At 39.6% G+C, this 23,326-nt stretch overlaps 1 protein-coding gene and 1 long non-coding RNA gene across 15 annotated transcripts; both read right to left on the reverse strand.

The window, feature by feature from the left end:
- Positions 1 to 326: 326 nt before the first annotated feature.
- Positions 327 to 6,530, reverse strand: LOC127773844 (probable envelope ADP,ATP carrier protein, chloroplastic). Its single transcript, XM_052300041.1, has 10 exons — positions 3,994 to 6,530; positions 3,808 to 3,864; positions 2,664 to 2,726; positions 2,509 to 2,565; positions 2,339 to 2,422; positions 2,160 to 2,228; positions 1,981 to 2,093; positions 1,714 to 1,883; positions 1,463 to 1,541; positions 327 to 1,339 (listed from the first exon to the last, which is right to left on the reverse strand). Exons 1-10 carry the CDS (start codon positions 4,756 to 4,758, stop codon positions 1,240 to 1,242), a joined length of 1,557 nt encoding a protein of 518 aa, XP_052156001.1. The 5' UTR covers positions 4,759 to 6,530; the 3' UTR covers positions 327 to 1,239.
- A 6,438-nt stretch (positions 6,531 to 12,968) lies between these two features.
- Positions 12,969 to 21,727, reverse strand: LOC127773893 (uncharacterized). 14 transcript variants are annotated; one of them, XR_008017671.1, is made up of 8 exons: positions 21,228 to 21,727; positions 20,403 to 20,610; positions 17,526 to 19,375; positions 16,099 to 16,388; positions 15,982 to 16,034; positions 15,519 to 15,592; positions 15,235 to 15,329; positions 12,969 to 13,064 (listed from the first exon to the last, which is right to left on the reverse strand). It is a non-coding gene; the product is annotated as an uncharacterized LOC127773893 (long non-coding RNA). The 14 variants fall into 14 exon arrangements; XR_008017673.1 differs by having other exon boundaries at positions 15,235 to 16,034; positions 17,526 to 18,610; positions 19,301 to 19,375; XR_008017665.1 differs by having other exon boundaries at positions 15,235 to 16,034; positions 17,526 to 18,841; positions 19,301 to 19,375.
- Positions 21,728 to 23,326: the final 1,599 nt, after the last annotated feature.

Consider the following 23,326-nt stretch of genomic DNA (forward strand, 5'->3'; position numbering starts at 1 on the left):
AAGAATTTGTAATTATAGAATCCAGAAAATGAACTAAAATTTTCAAAAGTTAACTACCAACCAGTTGTTTCTTAGAATTTTAAGCTTTTCAATCAGGACCAAAACCAAAAAGTCTAGAATGTCCTCACTTTATCAAATTCTAATATAATTATTCATCTGCAATTATTTCTTATTTTTTATTTCCAATACAATTATTCTTTATGTTCACAAACTCCGATGCAATGATTATTTTAAAAATAAACTTATTATGGAACGGAGAGAGCATATAAGCATGTGTACACGTATAAAGTCGTATAAAATTCAAATGTTTAAAGTCAGGGTGGAACCCTTGGCCATGATACCAATAGGAAAATTCGATTGGGCTGTGTACCCAAAACGTTGGGGCAGAGCTGCAAATTTATTGTGAAGATGCTGTTGTTCCGCTAGTTTGCAGTCACAATTCATTCAGACGACCCAGATCTTTTGCTCGAGTATATAAGATGTACACATAAAGTCGTGCAGAATTCAAATGTTTAAGGTCAGGGTACTTGGGATGTAAAGTGTTCTCTAGCACAAAATATATTTGGCATGTGCGCGCTGGAAATACAAAATATTCACTCTGCACATAAGATAAAATTAAATCAATCAATACCTAAACACATGAGAAAATAGTTCAATTCTCCAACATCACTTCCCCACACCTTGAAAACTAGGAAAATAAATACATACGATCTCCTAAATATCAAAAAGAAAAATAGATACATTCTCCTCTCCCTAAACTGTAGTTCACTCTTTTCATTTCATCTCCTATATTTCTACAACATACTATTATAAAATATAAAGGTGACGAAGAGACGAACTGAAGAACATGAATCAAGTCTTCGGACTGGGATTCACAGCATCAGAATCAGCGACCAGGCCAATCTGCATAGGGAAGATGCCATTTCAGTCACCAGGGTGCTCCACAGCACCTCATATATCTGTCTGTATGGTATAATCCTGATCTTTTTGAAGAACTTATGATATCACCAAATACTTGCAATCCAATAAATAAGATCTTGTAGGGTTAATGCTCCTGCTGACGCTATCTAAAGCCATATTGCCACTAAAGAAATGAATTTATTGTCTTGTTTGCTTCTAACGCCGCCTCAATATCCGGCAAAGCAACAGAATAGATGTGCTACTATTCAAACCCTAGAATTGGCCCCAAGAAATGGGAAAACCAAACAAAATGCAGCATGCAAAGAGGTCAACTTTTCCTTAGCTCATTTTCTCTTGATTTTCTTGCATTAGTTTCTCCAGTTCCTTCTGCCCAGTAGATATCAGTGTCTTCACAGTATCGAACGCAGTCAGTTTAATACTGCATGGATTGAGGAATACTGTGAGCAATGAGAAGTTATGTGCCAGTAAACATACTATTACCTATCAGTGTTGCCATAAATTTAAATATATAGTTGACCACCACGGTGAAAAGAAAAGGCACCTGCTATTTGGTAGATTTTTTAATGCATTTGGAACAAAACCCCTGTATAGTCCAATTAGACCATCACGTTCCACAATGCCTGCATTCAGCAGAGACAAATTTAAGAAATGCTTCAGTTTAGCCCATAAAGGACAAGACCAAGCTACAAGTGAGCATGTAGAACTGGCATCTGAGAGCTGAAGTGAACGTTATGCAGTAAGTAAAAGATGATGTTTATCCAACACCAGAAGGACTATATATAAATCAGCTACCTGGAATAGCATCCAAAACCGTGTTGTAGGGTGATCCTTTCATTTGCATCTGCCTTCTAACAGTGTCCAGAGGATAACACATCAAAGTTGCAAATGTTGCTGAAAGAAGAGCAGTTGCCAGAGATGTCTCTGGTCTACTCTTATACTTCTCTGGTACAGATTTCTTCATTCTTACATACAGAAAAGAATAGAGGGTGAGGTGAATATCTACTTTTGAGACCAACTTTTTTATATCGTTGTATGATGATGAGGTAGAAAGAATCTCACAAGTCAAAAACACAGAAGTTCACAGCAATGTAAGGGGCGATTCCTATAAGAGACGGACCCAGGCCTCCATAGAAGGAGGCCAAACCTTCGTCTCTCAGCATGTTCATAGCAACCTAAAAGTTAAGTCATCAGGTTACATTAATTTCCAGAAACAAAACTCAAGCTTATAAACTAGTTACCTGAGACATAGTACTATGTCCAGATTGAACTGCTAGCCTCAGCCGAAGAACATCCAGTGGGTAAGTTACCTATCAGCAAGTAGCCAAGTATATATAGAAGTTTCATAATGATCAGAACACAAACAAACAAATCAAACTAGATATAAGGACAATTGCTTAGGAGTAAATAAATAAATTACAAGTGTAGATGTCATGCCCGCACAAGCACCAGCAGCAAGTCTCCCAAACACAGTAAGCTCTCCATCCTTTCTCCGGAAAAATTTCTGAATGCAAAGCAGGTACATGGAAATTGAAATGACAGGAATCCAAAATAGGTAATTGACTGATGATAAAGAGTTGCCGTTATCACCTTGTAAACTTCATAAGAAAACAGTTGCACCGCACTGTAAGGAACTATGCGGATAACCTGAAGTAGTTTATAAAGAAACTAAGTGAGAACAGGACCAACAGAATAAAATAAACCATGCATGAGCCACAATCTGCATGATGGGGAATATCAAGCACCTGTGGAAGATTGCCTTTCCAGTAACCCTTCAAGCCCTCTTCCTTCCCTATCTCTGCAATAGCCTGCATAATTGTAGATGTATCAGATTAGTTATGTAGTACCAGATATACAACTCTAAGTAAAATCTATGAAAAAGATAGCTATGCTTCTCCTCCTTGTTTGAAAGTGGAAAGTGCAAGTTCATATATCCAAGAGAAATTAGAAACAATTATGTTAAGAAGTCAGACCGCACATAGAAACAACATGTTAAAGCATATGCGAACTGGCAGTACTTTGTGTCTAACTCATCAACACATGAAGCACCAGCATGGCAGCATCTGATATCATATTAAAAACATCTAAACGAACAAACATCATGAAGCCATAAGTAAAACTTAATGGCATGCCACTGCCTATTTCTGAAAACCATTGTTACCCTCATTTCTGAACCATACAAGAAGCATCATGAATTCAGGACACAGTGAGTATGGTACAGTGTATTATAAGTATATTGGAACAAATTATGGCTTTCCCTCAGATAGCAACCACGAATTGGTAGTGGTGAAACACATCAGTTTCATGCCTCACAGGTTCTTTTTTAAAGAAAAATGCTCCATGCCTCACGAAAGCCTTTTTCATGATATGTTTCCCGGAATAGTTTTCAAATTTCTAAAACGTAATTTTGAGATTGTGTGTTAATTTTTAGTGAACCACGAGTTTCATTGTTCCATATCAGTTCACATACAACCGCAAGACCAGAATACTGCATATTTGTAGTGGAGAGAAGAGTACCCCATTGTTATGTTCAACACCACACACACAGACAGAACTCGGGTCGTTCTAACTTATCCCTGATGTATTCGGAAGCTGCACTTATGAATTCAGGGAATTTATCATGCAATTGCAAATGACAGGTACTAAAATAGACAGGGTTGGGATCAACTCCATGGCTAGATGGAAGGCATTTTATAGCAACAACAGATTGACATTGTTGTCATGAAAATCGCAGATGATAGTATTAACATTACTAAAATAGACAGTGTTGCATCAGCTCCATGGCTACAGAAAAGCCATTCTATAGCAACAACAGAATTACACACTCTTACCAACTTAGAAATTTATAGCAAACTGAAGAGAAGAGGTGGAGGACATCATCAGAGTTACCTCGAGGAATCCGATCCCTTTCTTGGTGCTCTCCCCCACCACCCGCACGCTGTGCGTCTACAAAGAAGAAGAGCAGGAAATACAGTGGGTTACAGACCACGCACCCACAGGCCACCCCACAGCAAGGAGAGGGAGAGAAATCAGAAACCCCCGGGACGGGAGGGGCGGGGTCATGGTGTGCCCTACCTGCATGAGGAGCTTGACGCGGTCGAGCGGCGCGGTGATCGTCTTGGCGACGGCCCCCGCGGCCGCCCCCGCCGCGAAGAGCGCGACGGCGTTGGGCACCAGCGCCAGCATCGCCAGCGGGTGCCGCACCAGCACCCCCGCCGCCGGCAGCTGCTGCTGCTTCCCCTTCCCCTCCCCCACCTCCCCCTCCTCCCCTCCCCCTCCCCCCTCCCGCACGGTGAGCGACGCGAACGCCGGGCCACCCCCACCCCCACCCACGCGGAGGGCGAGCGCGCGGCGGGCGTGGGGAGGCGGCGGCGTGGGTGGGGGCCTCCATGAGTCGCACGCCGCCGCATCCACTCGCCGGTGGCTCATCGTCGTCGGTGGGCAGGCGGTGGCCGGATCTGCTTGGCCGCGAGAGGCGAGGCGAGGCGAGGCGGAATGGAAGAGAGAATTAATGCGGAGGAAGAAGAAGAAGCGAAGAAGGAAGAGGGGATAAGGGGGGGAGGATTGATTTCCTCCCCGTTTTATGTCGAAGCTCGAGAGAGCGGTGAGGAGGGGGGTTGGTTGTTTAAACCCTCGCGCACGCCGGACACGCGGGCAATGCACTCCTCTCTTTTTTTTTCTTTTTTTTTTGTTTCTTTTTCGTTTTCTTTTCTTGAGAGGATTAATGGTGTATGAGTGTGGCACAATGAAAGGGACGTGTTTCGGTTCTTGCCACAATGTCAGCAAGTAAATGCGGTTTTGGTTGCCCGTCTGTTCGGCATTTGTGCCGTACATGGACATGGGAACCGAATCGTGGAAGAAGGGACAGCTAATAGGGTGGTAACTAGAACCAATACGTATTTCATATGTACTTAAATAATACTTTTAAATATTAGAATCTACAATACGATTTAACCCATCCTATAAACAAAACCTCCATACAAATTTATAGGATGGTTTAAATTTTGTCGTAGGTTGCAACATTTTGAGACATGGATAGTATAGTAATATAGTAGCTGGATTAGACCTAACCTATTACTAATCTTATCTAGATCTTGTTATACCCCTCTAAATTGATTTGAAGTACTAAATTGTGTCTAATCTGGTTTTTCGGTACTAAATTGCTATATTTTAGAATGAGATTCATTCAAATTCTAAGTAAATACAATCCAAAAAATAAACTAAAAACCAGAACAGATTCTCAAAAACTAACTAACTACCAACCAAATGTTTATCAGAATTTAGCTCCCTAATAAAGAAGACCAAAGAGTTGTTGGGTGGATGGTTGGATTGAGCGTGGTGCATAGCTGCATATCAAAGGCTGACATCATTTGCAGCAAACGCATACCACAATAATACTATGCATGTACGTGAAGTGTTTTTTTCGTGAGGATTATTAAAAGTTTAAGTTTTTTTTCCTGAATGAACGAGGATTATTAAAAGTTGAGTTCAATTATACTAGCACGCATGTAGTTAGTCTATATTGAGTACCACTAGAGCAATGATCCAGCTAGCCAAGCTAAAACGACATCTAGATCATCCCAAGTAAAGCATATAGGTTTAGAAACCATTCGGATACACAGCAAAACAAAAAGAAAACTCATGTCCCAGCTATTCTTTAGAAAGTCCATGGGATAAATTGGAGCAAGTCTATTTGCTTTTCCCTTTTGCTCTTGGATTTGCAGATCAACGGTAAGATTACATATAGGGCATAAATTAGTTGACTTTCTTTGCCACCTTTTGATGTTTGTTATTCACAACTGAGCACTATTAAATATGATATGTCCACGGTGTGTTTTGTTTATTTCTTCTCATTTCAGGTTTTCTACAATACTGCTCAGTACTATTTAGGATTCTCGTGTCATATTGATTGGCCTTCTTCTAATTATTTTAGCATTTCAATACATAAACAGTTGACAGGTATGTATACCGAATTAGAAGTATTTATCTATGTCAAGGTTCTTTTAGTAATTGTATGATGTCCATAATGTTTCTTTCAAAATATAGGATCCTGTCCTGTCCCCCCAACACACACACACAAAGAGATAAAAATAGAATGTGGTTATTCTTAGGTATCCCCTCTGTTCCAAAAAAAAAGTCCAATTCTTGCTAATCCTTGCTACGAACCTGGACACATGTGTGTCAGATTCGTAGCTAGAGTTTGCCTTTTTATGGGACAAAGTAGTAGGAACTACACTTTTTTGTTGTTTTGCAAGTTTGAAATTTGACATTTCATTTTACATTTCTTATTTTCATGTAGAGGGATTGAACTTTATTTTTCCAAGTCTTTGAAATCACTTCTTACAGAATTAAGCATTTCATGTTCATACATTCTTTCGCTCTATTAGCTCAAAAGATATTTTGTTGCGATGGTTCCTACAAAATGTTAAGAGTTATTGCACCTGCTTCACCTTTTGTAATATCACATATATTGTTTATATACGCGTGCCAGGCAAATTATATGTATCAACCGCTATTTATGTGATATATGCTCCTTTTTTTGGTTATATACTATTGATTAGGGATTCTTATGTATGTTTTATATAGCAGGTTGTTAACGCCAAAATTTGGTAAGATTTTGTAGTGGATTCGGTTAAGGAAAAAACACAATCAGCCGATGTAAAGCTCATCCAGAAGAGTCCAAGTTCAAGAAGGAGTCATGAATACCATGGCGTGGCAGATTAATTTCTATCTATTAATTAGGTAGAGTTTAGTTATTTTCCCTTATCTTTAGGAAGTTTTGTCTAGTGTCCGATTAGGACTTGTATCTTTCCTTGTCTTTAGGAAACATGGTGTCGCGTCCGATATGAACTACTATCTAACCATGGGTGTTTCTTTGTAAAAATGTAATCTATCTCTCGATCAATACAACTTCGGCGCATATCATTGGACATCTACTTCAACATATTATCATCGGTCGATTGGATTGATTGTCTTTATATCATTATTTATCTAAGCGTTAGAATTTAGATCGGGCATATAACCTATTGTTTAAGACCATATCGACATCGGCTAGTACTGATACATTGGCTTAATGGTTGATCGGTTCTTTGAACATCAATTTATCTATCTTGTCAATTGCAGGATCAAACTGACTGGCACACCCAAACCTGATATTTTAGGACTTGCACTGGAGCTAAGCAAATCTCACGTCAACACATGCCCATATATAGATGGATGTTTGTTCCTCCTTTTTGTTGCAAGTTTTCTGTGCGTTATATTCTTATTAGACACTCTCCAGGCCTATTCATGAATGATCCTATGTACATGTAAGCTTCTCTATTGCCTTTATGCGTCCATGAAGATTATTCCGTATAAGCCTTTTCAAGTCTTACTTCGATACCTCAGTTATCTTGTATAGTTAGGTATAATTATGATCAATAATTATTTAAAAAGTCTATGAATGATATCGTCCATTCAAATATATGATCCAAATGACTACAATTATTCTAAACCACAATAGAAATAATGATGTCGGTATATATATATATCTCTACTACTTAAAAAAATCAAAACGTTTCCTTCGTCCATCAAAACAAAAAAAAGGAAGAAAATAACTAAAAAAAAGTCCGACTCCCCTGCGTTCGTTTGCCAGGGCTGGCCCTCCGGTATGGAAAACGGAGCGATCCATTAGCGCGTGATTAATTAAGTGTTTGCTAATATTTTTTTCAAAAATGGATCAATATGATTTTTAAGCAATTTCCGTATATAAACTTTTTGCAAAAAGAAAAGAACCGTTTAGCATTTTAAAAAACATGCACCCGGAAAACGAGGAAGAGGGGTTGGGAACAAGCGGGAACGAATGCAGCATAAATAGATCAGATTCCCCCTTAAAAAGAGGGAAAATATGAGAAAAAATAGCGAACAAAACAACAACAAAAAAAATATGTTTCCTTTAAGTGGCCAAACAAAACCGCAGATCCAAACGGGAAAAAAAATACGATTCCTATAAAAGGCAAAAACAAAAAAAAAGTGGTGAAAAAAAACGCTAGATCCGATTCCTATAAAGGTGAAAAAAAATCCAAAACATCTAAAAAAAGTTTGTCCGATTCCCTAAGAAAGTGGCGAAAAAAACTGTTTGTAAAAAATAAAAATGGGTTCGTATAAAATAAAATATACACGCGAGAAAAAAAAAGGCCTAAAAAGTTTGATTTCTATTCGTTTTAGTAGTCAGTATATATATCTTCTTTATCTCTAATCTAATCTAACTATTTAAAAAGAGAGAAGTTTTCATCGTACAACTGAAAAGAAAAAATGCACAAGAAAATAAAAACGATTCAAAAAATACGGGAGAAAAAAGTCATAAAAAAGCGCAAAAACATGCTAAAAAGGTTTTCCATCTTCCAAAAGAAATAAAAAACCGAGCAAGAAAAAATATTTCCATCGTCGGTAAAAAAAATAAAAAACATGCGAGGAAAAAACTGTCAGAAAAAACGCACCATTTCAAAACAATGGTTTGAAAAAACCGCGCAAGAAAAAAACACCGTCTATTAAAAAACAAGCCGCTCTGAAAAAATTATCAAAACAATGTTTCGTCATCTATTCTCATGTATTGGAATAAAGGAAAAAGAACATTCGAAAAAAAAGAGCAAACGTGCGAGAAAATAATTGTCAGAAAAAAGGGCAAAATAACACGCGAGAAAAGAAAAGCAAAAAAACATGAGAGAAAAATACGGTTTTCGTCATCAGTAAACAAAAAGCAAAAAAAAAAACATGCTAGGAAAAAACTGTCACAAAACTGCACAAGAAAAAAACACCGTTTATAAAAAACAAGCCGCTCTAAAAAAAACTATCAGAAAAAAACACCGTTTATAAAAAAAACGAGTAGAAAAAACAATCGGGTTCAACACAAGAAAGAACCGATGTTTCTAAAAACGGTTCGAGAACTCTAACGTAACGCGAGAAAAAAAAAAGCATCATTTCTAAAAAAAGGTTAGAGTAAACCGTCCGAATCAACACGAGAAATACAAAATTGTTGTTTATGGTAAGAACCGCTCTGGAAAACCGTCGGACTCAACGGGAGATAAAATTGATGGACGCTTGGGTTGGATAGGATCCATCAATTTTTTTCTATCTCCTACACGGTTTTTGTTTCCTCATCTTTCTCATGTATTAGAGACCCTGCACGTCTCTGTATGTAGATATCAATATTTGAATAAAGTGGAGGGGGAACCTATAGAAATAAACATCAATATTTGAATAAATTGATCAAATATTTAAAATATTAGGATGAGATAACTAATTTACCATTTATTTTAGTTAATTACAACACTTTGAGTTGACAGATATCACTTGAAAATAAATAGATAACAGGATGACAAAAACGAATAATCCAAAATAAGAATTAACAGATATCACACCTAAAAATAAACTTACATAAATAAATATAAAAAATGCATTATCATTTCTAGTGTAAGGATATCAAACTTAATATGAAATGCAATCCCCAGCACAAGACGTAGATGTGTACATAGTCCATAGTCCTAACACAATCAGATGTAGAGTACATATACCATCCTAATCCTCAACACGAGAAATACGTGTACATATAGTACTATGTATAGTTTTAAAAAACCTCCTACTTCTCGGCACGAGGAAATCAGGGCACGAGAAAATCGGGATCGATCCATAACATGTCTAGTGACTTGACAACGCTAGAACTCCAACAAACACCGCTAGCACAGATCCAGCTAGGAACCGTGTGCACTCAACCACGCTTATGCAAAGATCATGCTGTCTAGCAAGCAGGGCAGTGCTTAAGGCTGCAATTCCCCCCACCTCACATGCAACACATGAGCACATGCATTAACATAGATATAACTTAATCAAATTAGGGAGCATTTGTTGAGGGGGAAATGAGTTGTAAGACCTCATTTGCATGGCCAGCATTGAGTCCCATATAAACAAAGCATTAATTAACTCTATCCATTTCCAAAATATAGTCAGTTTTATAAATAATTTTCATGAAACTGTTCCAAAGCCAAGTACCATCATCCACTGTTGTTTAAAAATGTATTTGCTAATACTACATGATGAGGAAAGTAGTAAAATGCTAGTAGTGCTTTACTACTTCATTTATTGCCAGGCTTATTTTTGGTCCATTATTGATTGGGGAGAGATATAAGGAAAAGATATTAAAAGAATTTCATTTTATTCTCAATTTTTGCTACACAAACTAGTAATAGTTGTACTTTGAAACTGAGAGTATAATTTATTGTTTATTGTCATGCTCTATGCATATTAATCAGGAGAGTATAAAGGGACTATATGGCACAGCTCCAGCTTCACCCCTCCTAGAGCTAGAGCTCAGCCAAATGGTTTCAGCTCCACAGAAAATAGGAGTGGAGCTGGGTGGAGCTCTCTCACAAAATGTTCTAGAGTTGTGGAGTTGGGTTTAAGAGCTGGTGTGCTAATTCAAGGAGCAACTCAGGAACTCCAAAGCACCTCAAACCACATATCCACCGAGCAACTCCAGCATCTCCAAAACACCGCAAACCATATATCCACCAAGACATACCTACGCATGATTCTTTGTAGACGAGCACAGCGCGACCAACCGCTACGAGTAGCGCCTCTTCTATCCTGCCCTCTCCGCACCGTCGTTGCAACGATGTAATGGAGCGAAGCCCACAAGGAGGCAATGGGGGCACATGCCCCCTTACGCTCATAGAACACAGCGTACCTTATAGTAATAATAGTTGATCTCCATGGTTGTGGGTTGCTCATCATCACCAATGGAGCTTAAACTAAAGTGGAGAGAGAACCTATAGAAATAAACATCAATATTTGAATAAATTGATCAAACATTTAAAATATTAGGATGAGATAACCAATTTAACATTTATTTTGGTTAATTAAAACACTTTGAGTTAACAGATATCACTTGAAAGAAAATAGATAACAGGATGACAAAAACGAATCATCTAAAATAAGAATTGATAGATATCACACCTGAAAATCAACTTACACAAATAAATATAAAGAATACATTATCATTTGCAGTGTAAGGATATCAAACTTACTATGAAATGCAATCCTCAGCATGAGACGTAGATGTGTACATAGTCGTAATACAATCCTCGGCACAAGGAGATTATTTGAGCCAGTGAACATATCATGTTGATCATGACCATCGTGATAAGTAGGGTAGTGGATATGTGTCTCACGCCACAAAAGAATTGGTGTGCTAATTGGAGAAACAACTCCAGGAACTCCAAAGCACCTCAAACCACATATCCACCGAGACATCTCTGTAAGACAAATCCAGCAACCCCAAAGCACCGCAAACCATATATCCACAAAGACAAATCTCCCTAAGGTCGGTAAGCATATCCATCAAGACATGCATACACACAATTCTTTGTAGATGAGCACAACGCGACCAACCGCGACTATTATCACCTCTTTTATCTTGCCCTCTCCGCACCGTCGTTGCAACGATGCAACGGAGCGGAGCACAGATGGGGGCACATGCCCCCTTATGTTCATAGAACAAAGCGTACCTTATAGTAATAATAGTTGATCTCCATGGTTGTGGGTTGTTCATCATCACCAATTGAGTTTAAGCTAAAATGGAGGGAGAACCTATAGAAATAAACATCAATATTTGAATAAATTGATCACACCTGAAAATAAACTTACACAAATAAATATAAAAAAAGCATTATCATTTGCAGTGTAAGATATCAAACTTAGTATGAAATGCAATCCTCAGCACGAGACATAGATGTATATATAGTCCTAACACAATCAGATGTAGACGTGCACATAACAGTACGAGACATGTGTACATATACCATCCTAATCCTCAACACGAGAAATATGTGTGTACATATAGTACTATGTATAGTTTTATAGATCCTCCTACTTCTCGGCACGAGGAAATCAGGATCCGAGGATCCATAATATGTAGTTTCTTGACAACACTAAGAACTCCAACAAACACCGCTAGCATATATCTAACATGATATAAAAGGCATCAAGTGGAAATCCTCTATGTTCAAATTTGAAATCAACTAGTTATTGAGAGGATTTACAACATGTAGTTGAATAAATTTGGAATTCTTGTATTCTTGGAACATGAACTGGGATAGTGAATACAAATGGGAAAAACATAGGTGGCAAATTATTCATATCAAGTTTCGATAGAGATGAGCCAAGAGAAGTTTGGAGTGGAGGGAATGAAGTTTTTGTGTGCTCCTCTTTTTGGCCTGATGCCGATGGATGCAGGTTTTATGCCCTAGCTTATTTTGTAGTTTTTTTTTAGTCGATCTGGTCGCACCTGAACCAACGAGAATTAGGCCAAAACCTTTTAATTTTTTTATTTTTTTCTCCTGAACTTAATTTCTCTTAATACAATGATGCATAATTCTTTGCAGTATTCCCTAAAAATACTTCCACTGAACTAAAGTATATAAGGAGAAATAGTGATCAAGCTAATAAATGAAACATGGTGTAATAAAAAAAACATAAACAAACATGTGAGATTGTGATAAAAGCAACTGTGACTATATAGCAGCTCATCCCTCATGCGGAGAGAGAGATAAGGGGGAGAGGGGTGTTTATAACAAGGATAAGCATGCATTCATGATAATCTTAACAACACTAAACAACCTTGACTAGGTGGCCAACAGTTCTTGTGTGCACAATCCAGAGGAAGGCACTAAATCACTACATGTCAATCGATAGAAGAGACAAATACTTGGGATGAGCCCCTGCAATATGTCCACAGGCAAAAAAGTTGACAGACTTGCTTAGGAGCACACCAAAAGCCAGACCAAGTAAATACAAGCACCAAACATCTATTTTGTTTTGTATTTTTTATACAACCTCCCAATGGGAATAAACTAAGCATGTTCTTATTGATTTAGTTGATTGACATGGATGAGTCATTGAAATATTTGTTAAATCTAAATTACTTTCAACTGAAAGTATAATAACAAAAACAAGGAAGGAGGTTTCCGCATGTAAAAGTACTAAAAAGATAATTCAAAACGTGTTCAGACTTTAGTAGTACCTCAAGATACATTTCATCGAGCAGTCCTTGAGCACCAAAAACCTCTAATGCGTTCCTCCTCTTCCTTGTTCTCTTTGTATCCTCCTATTCTCTGGCCATAGCAGCAGTGCACAGCAGCACATACATCATGAGGTCAACGTAGAGCAGAAGCAAATCGACAACAAATCAGAAAGAGCAATACGGTGGCAGTAACATAATAGCAGCAGCAGCAACAACAACATCAACAGTTGTAGCTGTAGCTGTAGCCTGTAGCGGGGCAGCAAATCGTCCCTACCAAGCAAAGCAAGAGGCATTGAACTCATTTTTTTTAGCAGACGGTAGGAGCAACCGCATAGGAGTTGGCAAGGGATGTGAAGACCTGAAAAAATTTGAAAGCCTTGGCAAATCAGTTACAGCAACTGTCAGGCGACTCAAGCTCGTGCTGCCAACCGTTGTCGCTACCATCTCTCCCCCTTTGTCCGCAGGAAACCACCGCTATTGTCGCTACCATCTTTCCCCTTTGTCCACAGGAAACCGCCAATATCCCCATCCATTGCATCTGTAGTGATAGATGGATGGGGATGAACGGAAGACGATGGATAATTTTATAAGATTTCATCTCTTCCTCCTCTTATGGTGACGACGTTGCGACCTACTATCTAATCCCGCTTTGCTTGCCCTAGGGTCGCGCTCAGCCCTCAACTCATGCTCACTGCCTTCCTTATGGCGAAGTGCAGAGTTGAGGATGACGACAAATCGACAGCACCGACAGCGGTGGGCAGGCGGCGATGTCGAGCGGAGTTAATATGTAGCAGCCACAGCGCACTGTGTTGAGGGGAGGTGGTGACACGAGACGAGGCGATGGTGGTGGGCTAAGGCGCACGGTGGTGGGCCTGTTGGCGAGCCGGCGATGACATTGGCTGGGGGATGGCAGTGGCGACGAGCCACCTGGGAAGGAAGAGGGGTGGTTCAAGGCAGCGACGAAGTGGAGGCGTGGGGTGCTCGAAGCAGGGAGGTTGTCCATTGGTTTCACTAATCCTGCTACTAATCCATCGGCTAATCCAACTCACAACGTAGGTCGTTAGATGAGAGGATCCAACGGTTAGGAATGATTTGGGTATATTTTGTTAATTCATTTTGACTTTTTCCGTAGTCAAACTTAACCAAGTTTATTAATAACATATTTGTTTTGTATTTAAAATGCTATGCTAACTTGATTAAACTTAAAGTTTGATTAGTCAAAACAACTTATAATATGAAACAGAGAGAGTATATGCCTACTAATTGACTTACTATACTAGTAATATGAACGTGCTAATGCTATGGCGATATTTCATAAAACAATGGTGATAGACAGATAAATAGAATCATGTTGAGAATCAAACAACTAATTATACTTGTTGCTCACAGTATACTGATTTAATACAAGACTTCCTAATTCATAAAACCCATTGCATGATCAGTTTCACTTGAGCTATCAAAGCGTAAGGATTCTTTGAAAAACAAAACCACAGACAACAGTGGGAGACCATAGTTTACAGGGTCAATAATCATGTTTTCTCCTTTTCTAGCCTCCAAAAATAGGAACATTGATTCAATAGTTTTTTAAACTCCCAAGTTACTCTAGGAAGGTTGACTATGAAGATCGTCTGAGTTCTAAACCAGAGATCTACCGCTCTTTACAAACTGACCAAAATCAAATCTATGGAGCTTTCCCCCGAATTTAGAATGGATATGTTTTACACACTTTTTCAAGAACACACGAATGTATTGCATGCCCTTCATACAAAGGAAGATAGGGTTAGACATATCGTTACTATGGGGTAGTTTGGATACAGGGTTAGTCTCTGTCACATCGGATGTTTGGACACTAATTTGAAGTATTAAATATAGGCTAGTTACAAAACTAATTACACGGATGGAGGCTAATTTGCGAGACGAATCTATTAAGACTAATTAGTCCATGATTTAACAATGTAGTGCTACAGTAATTAATCATGAATTAATTAGGCTTAATAGATTTATCTCGCAAATTAGCCTCTATCTGTGTAATTAGTTTTGTAATTAGTCTATATTTAATACTCCAAATTAGTCGGAGCGTTCGTTCGTTGGGTGATTGGAGAGAAAGCACATCGTTTTCCGCGTACACGATTCCCAAACTACTAAACGGTGCGTTTTTTGCAAAAAAAAATTCTATAGGAAAGTTGCTTTAAAAATCATATTAATCCATTCTTGAAATTTAAAATAGTTGAAACTCAATTAATCATGTGGTAATGGCTTACCTCGTTTTGCGTGTCTTCTCAATCTTCTCTTTTCCTCTCCTCAAAAGTAAAAGAGAGCTGAAACTCACTGATTCTAAAGTTTGGATCACTGAAGGCTGCAATATGGACTGATCACTTCAGAAAAGAGTCGACACTTCAAATTTATCTACATTGATCACACAACCTAATAGATTCACTGGACACCAATCTAATGGCATATATTTTGACAAAATATGTAGCAGAGAAAGTACTAATTATTCATAAATCACATCATGAGCTACAAAAACACCATGAACTTTGCTTACCACGTAGAGCAACAATCGACAGAAAGCTAGGCTTGCACTGTTGTTTCCAGCTTCCTATAGACTTTCATGCAAAACTATAAAACTGGTGAATTTTCAACACCAAACATGGCCAATGATATGTAATCGTGAAAAATCGGTATAAATCTAACGGCCTCATCTTTTCGCTTATGCTTATGCTTATTAGCCAGAATTTAAATTTTCAACCTTAAATTTGGAGTCGATTTTGAGTTTTTTTTCATCGTAGTTTATTTTTCAGCCTTTGCTTTTAGATCATTAAGAACACGTATATAAAAGTTTTATTCACAAATTATTTTTCGTTTGCAAGTAAGATGTTTGGCTTATTCCTCAAATAAGCTAAACAATGGGGCTGTAAAAGGCTAACCTCAATAATTGGATATCTTCATTGATCATGATGAATAAAAAACATGACCAGACCTCAATTAATCATGTGGTAATGGCTCACCTCGTTTTGCGTATCTTCTCAATCTTCTATTTTCCTCTCCTCTCAAACACTCCCTAAGAGGATAATATAGTTAAAACCCTTCATCATGCTCAAAAGTAAAAGAGAGCTGAAACTCACTGATTCAGAAGTTTGGATCACTGAAGGCTGCAACATGGACTGTTCACTTCAGAAAAGAGTCGACACTTCAAATTTATCTACACTGATCACACAACCTAATAGATTCACTGGATACCAATCTAATGACATATATTTTGACAAAATATGTAGCAGAGAAAGTACTAATCATTCATAAATTACATCATGAGCTACAAAAACACCATGAACGTTGCTTACTACGTACAGCAACAATCGACAGAAAGCCGGGCTTGCACTGTTGTTTCCAGCTTCCTACAGATTTTCCTGCAAAACTATAAAACTGGTGAATTTTCAACACCAAACATGGCCAATGATATGTAATCATGAAAAATCGGTATAAATCTAAAAGGCTAACATCAATAAATGAAAATCTTCATTGATCATGATGGATAAAAAACATGATCAGAGCTACTACTATACATAAATTAAAAACAATACTTTTTGATAAAAAAAAACAGTACTAATTGGTGCATCCAACTAACATTAATAGGTAACTCAGTACAATTAGCCCAGCAGCCATTTTTCCTAGCCACAACTTTCACCACAATGCATTTTCTACAATTGGCCTCATTTCTGTTTTGAAAGCAATAATGAGAACATAAAACATTGGGAGCTCAATTTAATTTGAGTAAATTTCACAAAACTACATATTTTATGGTTCAAGTTGCAGAAAACCACACATATTTTGATACTTGGCACTTAAGTACATATATTTTGGTAGTTTAGTTTCACAAAACCACACTATCGATGAATAGATTCACTTGTGATATGACGACGTGGTTGTTTCATCTAGTATGAGGACGTGGCATTATATTAATTTCGTGCGATGGCTGGTAATAGGATGCCATGTCCTCGTCCTAGGTGAAACAGCCACATCATCTCGCGGGTGAATCTGTACATCGATAGTGTAGTTTTGTGAAACTACACGACCAAAATATATGTACTCAAGTGCCAAGTGTCAAAGTGCGTGTGGTTTTCTACAACTTGGACCACAAAATATGTAGTTTTGTGAAATTTACTCTTAATTTTATGTCTGGAACAAATTACGACCTGGAAAAATCAGAAATGCATTTGCCGAGGAAAAAAAAACCAGTGAAGCTGCAGCCAGGTATTTTCCATGCCGCTGCCATAGCCTAGCATATATGGCCAACATAGACTGTAAACATAACCTAGCACTCTATAAGTATATGGCCAACACAAATTGTAAATATTAATTAATTCAACAAGTATATGACAGTCAATACTTCCGTTGTAGCCTAAAAACAAACATATAAGAAAAGAATGCATCGACAATTATATTCTCTAGCGTGTTCAGACTTTCGATATACATATTGACAAGGCCTCACATAAATTTGAAAGTGAGTATTAAACTAAGTTCATAAGTGATCTTAAAACAAGTAAAAAAATACCATTTGGAGTGCATCTTTTGGAACCCCTGATTGCCTAGCTTTGTAGCATGAGTCTTCAAAGGAGCAATCAACTTCAAATGTCTGGTCCAAAATTTCCCCTCCGGTATTCATAATATATAGAAATTGTGTTCATCAAGGGATAAACCTAGTGAATTACTGTTGAAACACAGGAAACAAATTATCTCCAGAGCATAAGGCCAATCTCACAGATAGAGGTACAAAACCTTGATTGAGTCTAACATTCTACAGTGCGGACTCAATATACACACATGACAGTCCATTTCTATTTTAGAGAGAAATCAAACTTCATTGTAAATTTTCATTGATATTAAAAATGAAAAATAAACACCAGTTTACAATAATGCACATAGAATCTATGTTGGCAAGAAATAAATCATTGCAACGGAGAAGAAACCAAGTGTCATTATTATTTCCATACAAAAAAAGAGTTAGAGAAACATCAGAAATTCAATATCTTTACATTTGATGAATAATATCTTTACATTGTTAATGAAAGTACATCAATATATATTGTGGTAAAAGCAGTTCTCAAATGATTTGCAAAAAAAAAAAGAGCATATAGCACCCTCAAACTATCACCAACATGGCCTTGCATGACACACTTCTGATGTTCATGGAAGTATAGGCAAATTATCATGGGGTGTACAATATACCAGCACCCTGAAGCACCATACATAGCCCTTGCACACTCTGGAAACAATTGATCCCAATAAATCCCAAAAGTATATGGGTGAAGTGATTCCACACTAATTAACAGAGTTGTATTGTATAAAAACCAAACAATAATCAATATTGATGCAGAAGTACTTAATAGCACCAATTGTGGTATACATGGTTTTGAGATCTGCAGTTAAATTACAGCAGTTACACCAATTGAGTTTCACAAATAAAAACGACAGACCTAGCTACAATGTACATCTAGTGTAAACTAAAATGCAATCTTAAAATAAAATCATGTTTACCTTCAAGCCAGGGCAGATGGATTGAAATTCAATCTTTAAGATTCATAAAAATATTGCCCCTCAAATAATTCCTAGGGTGACAAATACATTCTGTATACAGAACTAAAAAACTGGAGTCATTGCCTCACATCTTTTTTGAGAAGGTTGAACCAACTTAGGAGCAATTTAAGTAAACAATATTCATTCAAACTCATTTTCTTTTCTGAATCTATGACCAAAATAAACATGGTTTGTTGAAGTTTAGTGATCCAGCAATGGGAACAATATTTATCATGTAAACGCGCCTTAATGAGGACAAAGTTTGTGCCTTTCTTATGAGCTTCTCATATCAACCTGCCATACCACAAAAAAAATGCCATACAAATGACAAGGCCCTGAGCTTATTTATTTTCCAAGACATAAGAAACAAAGAGTGATGGCTGAAATGCATATATAATTTAGTATGAAACTAAAGAATGTAGAACCCAAAATTTCCTAGCACTGGTGAGGGGATAAATGTACAGGATACTTCAAAATTTATATCACGCATAGAAGAACACAATATTGATAAAGATACTGAAAAATGGCAAGAACAGGAGAGATTTTATGCGATCTTTAAATATTGATAAATAATACATGGTTAATTGAAAGTACTAAGAATAAATTAACTCAACATTCTGATAGTCCTGATCAGATTTGTAGCCTTATTTAGCAAATTTTAACTTCTTTGCTATGAGCAAGCATTGCCTGGTGGTTAAAGTCACAGATTGCACACCCGTATAAAAATAAACTGCAAAGGAGCAGCTTAAATACCTCTGTTCATTTGGTAAGTTCACCGTATGCTATATGTAGTAATCTCCAATATGGGACCTTTCATGATATCCAAACCTGAACAATTAAAAAACAGAAGCCTCCCAATTAGCTCCTAGAAACCACAGTTCACAATAGTACACTGAAACAACACGGAAAAAGTTGCTCTTTTTTTCCTAAAGTAATTATTTAGTAAAAGCTTGTAATGCTTCTTCTTTATACATTCCACAATAATTGGATTGTCACATGCTATAGCTAACAAATTCAGGGGAGTGTACGTCTTATGGGACAAAGGGTCTATGGGAGCACTATTCATTACATGGTACAGTCGACATGTAATATAACAGCTATAATGATAATGACCTTATGATAGTAATGAAAAACAGATGTATACTTCAATGAAAAATCATGAGCAAGCAAAATAATGAATAGCACTAAGCATGGTTTCTCAATTTGTGCTGGCCACAAATGAATCTGTCCATAAAATTCCTCAATTTCTCTTCCTCTCCCACAGTGAGGATGATAAGCTTCGCAGCAGTCCCAGAAAGTGAATTTTATGGCAGAAAAGGAAAAAATCATAATTTGCCCTGAAAGCAAATGCAAAAAAGAGCCTATGTGTATATTATCATGGGTAAACATATATGACTATTCAGCTGAACCCGTTGTGTGCTGGAACTAGTTTTGCTGAAAGATGGTAGTGTTGGTTATGGGACCTGGCATTCTTCACTAAAATTCCATTTAAGGTTTTATAACAGAGTAAAAAAAAACTGATGTTAGACACTATACTGAACCGATCACTGCATCCGGCAAGCTGTACACGGAGCCAACCAAATGAAATTATTCGTGTTGGCCATTTCAGTTAGCCTTTATGTACTTGAATAATAACAAGCAACAAGAGCTAATGATCTACTGTCAGATGGGATCCAAACCACTAGGCAATTCAACCAGTCTTATCAGAAAGCTTGTCTTTATCATGGATTGACTATACATGTTAGCAATTTCTGTTGCATATTCTCAACTTGGACGTATGCATCACATATCACCAACTTGAATGCCTACACCACAGATCTACATAAACAACGAAATGAGGATAAACAGGTCTTACCTTCACAACAGGGGCATATGAAGAGGGGAATGGGATCAGTGCGGCGTCGTGCGATCCGGCGCAAAGAGGACCACCGTGGAGATCGACGGAGACAAACGGATCCAGAAGCCAGACACCTTGTCGATTGCAGACTGCCATTGCGCGTGGAGAAGGGGAGTCGGCGATGTAGGCCACTGCGGAGTGCAGTGGTGGGCCCAACTTTTTGAACCTGTGTATTCGAAATGGGAAGGGTTAAAAAAATTGTTCATACACCTAAAAGCCTAAAAATTTAGCTTATATAGTATAACACGTCTAAAAATTTGTTCATACACCTAAAAGCCTAAAAATTAGCTTGTATAGTTCTGAAAATTAAACAATTATGGTAATATGGTATGAACTAAGCAAGCAAGTATACTAAATCAATGAATTGTAGTTCCCAATCCTAAAATCTTCATTACAAGTATCAAATTTTGCGATTTTAGTCATAGAGACAAAAAAAAGGAATAATGAGTTTTATATCCTTACTGTCGATGCTAAGTATATTTAAACATAGAGACCATTATAAGTCAGTCAGATGATATAATACTAGTACTCTAGAATAAAATGTCATGAAAACTTGGGCCAAGAACAATTCTGTTATATAATTTCTAGATGAATGAATAATATAGTGTACTGAAAACTATGATGTACCAATCAATCAAAACATAAATGATTCAGGCATTGGATTGCTGAAGGAATTACTGAAAGTTGAAAACTCTTGAGAAATAATCTGGTGAAGTGGTGATGACATGTTGATATATCCCTTCTCTTTTGCTGATCTTTTCAGCCTTCGGGAGGAATATTTACCTGCTGAGGAGATGGCCGAGATGGCGTGCCGGCGCCCTGCGTGGCACTGCAGCGCCGCCCGAGCCGCTGTGGCGCTGCCGCCGGTGCGCCCCTACCTGGCTGCCTCACGAGTCGCGCCGCGCGGCCGCGCCGCAGTTGCCACTCGCCGGCTCGCCGCAGCCGCACGGCACGAAGCGCCGGCCGGTCGAGCCCGCGAGCCGCCGCCTCCCTGCCGCAGCCGCACCGGCACGCCAGAGTACTGGAGGTAGTTGTGAGGTGGGTGGCGGAGGGAGGCCGGCGCGAAGAAGGGGGGAGAGTCGGCGACCACGGTATGGAGGTGGTTGTGAGGTGAGCGGGGGCGGGGAGATCGGCGAGGCAGAGGGACGGCAGCGCGAGTGCGACGCGGCGGAGGCAGCACCTGGCGGCGCTTCGTGGAAGGAGATCGGCGGCGGCGTGTGAGAAGGAGAGAGGATTAGGGCGTGGAGGAGAGAGAGAGAGAGACGGCGAGCGTGAGGAAGGCGTCACACGCAGAAGAGTAGCCGTTGGATTAAGATGTTACCGTTAGGTGGCCGAGATGTAAATTGTACTCCTACTATCCGTTGGCACGCTTGTACTTAAGAAGTATCGTATTTGTTTATTTATTCGCACAATTATACAAAGTACGTGAGTATATAATAAAAGTTTTTTTTCGCCCATTAAAAACTAGGTATCTGTTGGTTACTCCTTCATATTTACAAAAGAAAAATCAGAAATCATCTCCTTTTCCGTAGGACGTTTCCGGCCTACTCCTTCCCTTTTGTTCCTCGTGCATAGAGATGGCAACGGAGAATTCACCGTCTGGGGTTACATCCGCGTCACCATTCCCATGGTGATGAAATTTCACCGTCCCTGCCCCCGCCAACTATGGCGGTGCTACATTTTATCCATCCTTGACCTTGCACGGTCCGTCACCGCATGTGCTCATCTTGTTTCGTCACCGTCGGAGCTAATGGGAGAGGTCAAAGCCATGGCCAGTAGCCGGCAAGGGAGAGAAACGGTGGGGGTGGCGGCGGAGATGGGTTGCAATAGGTCCCTAGCTACAGGACACGCGGGTCACCGCGGGGGACGGGGACGGGGAGTGGAGCACTGTCCCCGCCCCCGCCCCTGCCATCCCCGATGGTGATGAGTTTTGCACCACTAGATTTCCTGTGGATGGCAGATATCATCCATCCTCATCCCTTAGGCCTTGTTTGGTTAATCCCCTTTAGGGAGGGATTGGAGGGGATTTATTTCACACCTATTGTGGTGTGGAATTATTCCCCCTCAATCCCCTCCAAACCGAATAAGGCCTTAATGTGTGATTTCACCGTGGGGAATCGATGATCGTCCCCGTTGCCATCTCTAATCGTGCGGCCCATCCGGCATGCCTCTGTTTCAGGCTGTGCCCTGCCTCGTGTTGACAAGTAGGGTTGATGGGAGGGCGGCGGTGACGGAGGCAGCCCTGCGCTGGCGGCGGAGCTCCACGTCCTTCGATCTGCGTGAGGTGGGGAGGAGCGGCAAACTTGCGGTCGGATCCAGTGTCGCCGCCAAGCTCCCCGCTGTGGTCGCCGCCCTCGAGTTCCGCGAGCTCCTCCACACTGACGACCTCCTGCTCCCCGGTTCCCCATCGCCTGCCCCTGCTCGCCCGCCGCGACCTCTTGCTCCATGCCACTGGCTCGACAACACTTGCAAGCTCCACCACCATGACCTTTGCCATCGCTGTCGAGCGACACGAGGTCCTTCGAACCTCCTCGCTAAGGTCCAAGTCCTCCGATTTGCCCGCAATGCAGAAACGACGCCAGTCGACGTCGCTTGCTGCTCCCCGCGCTAGTGAACCCCGCAGCGTGGCCGTCACCGTTGAGGGCCATTAGCTCCATCGCGCCGAAACCACACTGTTGTCGTCGTCTCCGTGCGACATGGGACAAAGGTCAATGCGGCGTCGGTGCCCATGCGACCGGAGGGACGACTGGCGCTCGCAGCCAAGTCCGTTGCCGCCGCCGTAGGTCCCATTGCCGGCGTGCGGAGGGGGAGAGGGAGGACAAGGGGGAGAGAGGGCTGGCGCCGGCTCCAACGCACACATCGCCCATGTGGTGAGGGAGGGA

Source organism: Oryza glaberrima, chromosome 1 (assembly GCF_000147395.1).
Source record: "Oryza glaberrima chromosome 1, OglaRS2, whole genome shotgun sequence".
Taxonomy (NCBI): Eukaryota; Viridiplantae; Streptophyta; class Magnoliopsida; order Poales; family Poaceae; genus Oryza; species Oryza glaberrima.

Excerpts from the sequence above, each read along its gene's own strand:
- LOC127773844 (XM_052300041.1), bottom strand. The coding sequence starts at position 4,758 with ATGTCCATGTACGGCACAAATGCCGAACAGACGGGCAACCAAAACCGC. Across the intron at positions 2,566-2,663 it reads GGAAAGGCAATCTTCCACAG|GTTATCCGCATAGTTCCTTA; the intron begins GTGCTTGATATT and ends AAACTACTTCAG. Across the intron at positions 1,542-1,713 it reads GGTTTTGGATGCTATTCCAG|GCATTGTGGAACGTGATGGT; the intron begins GTAGCTGATTTA and ends TGCTGAATGCAG.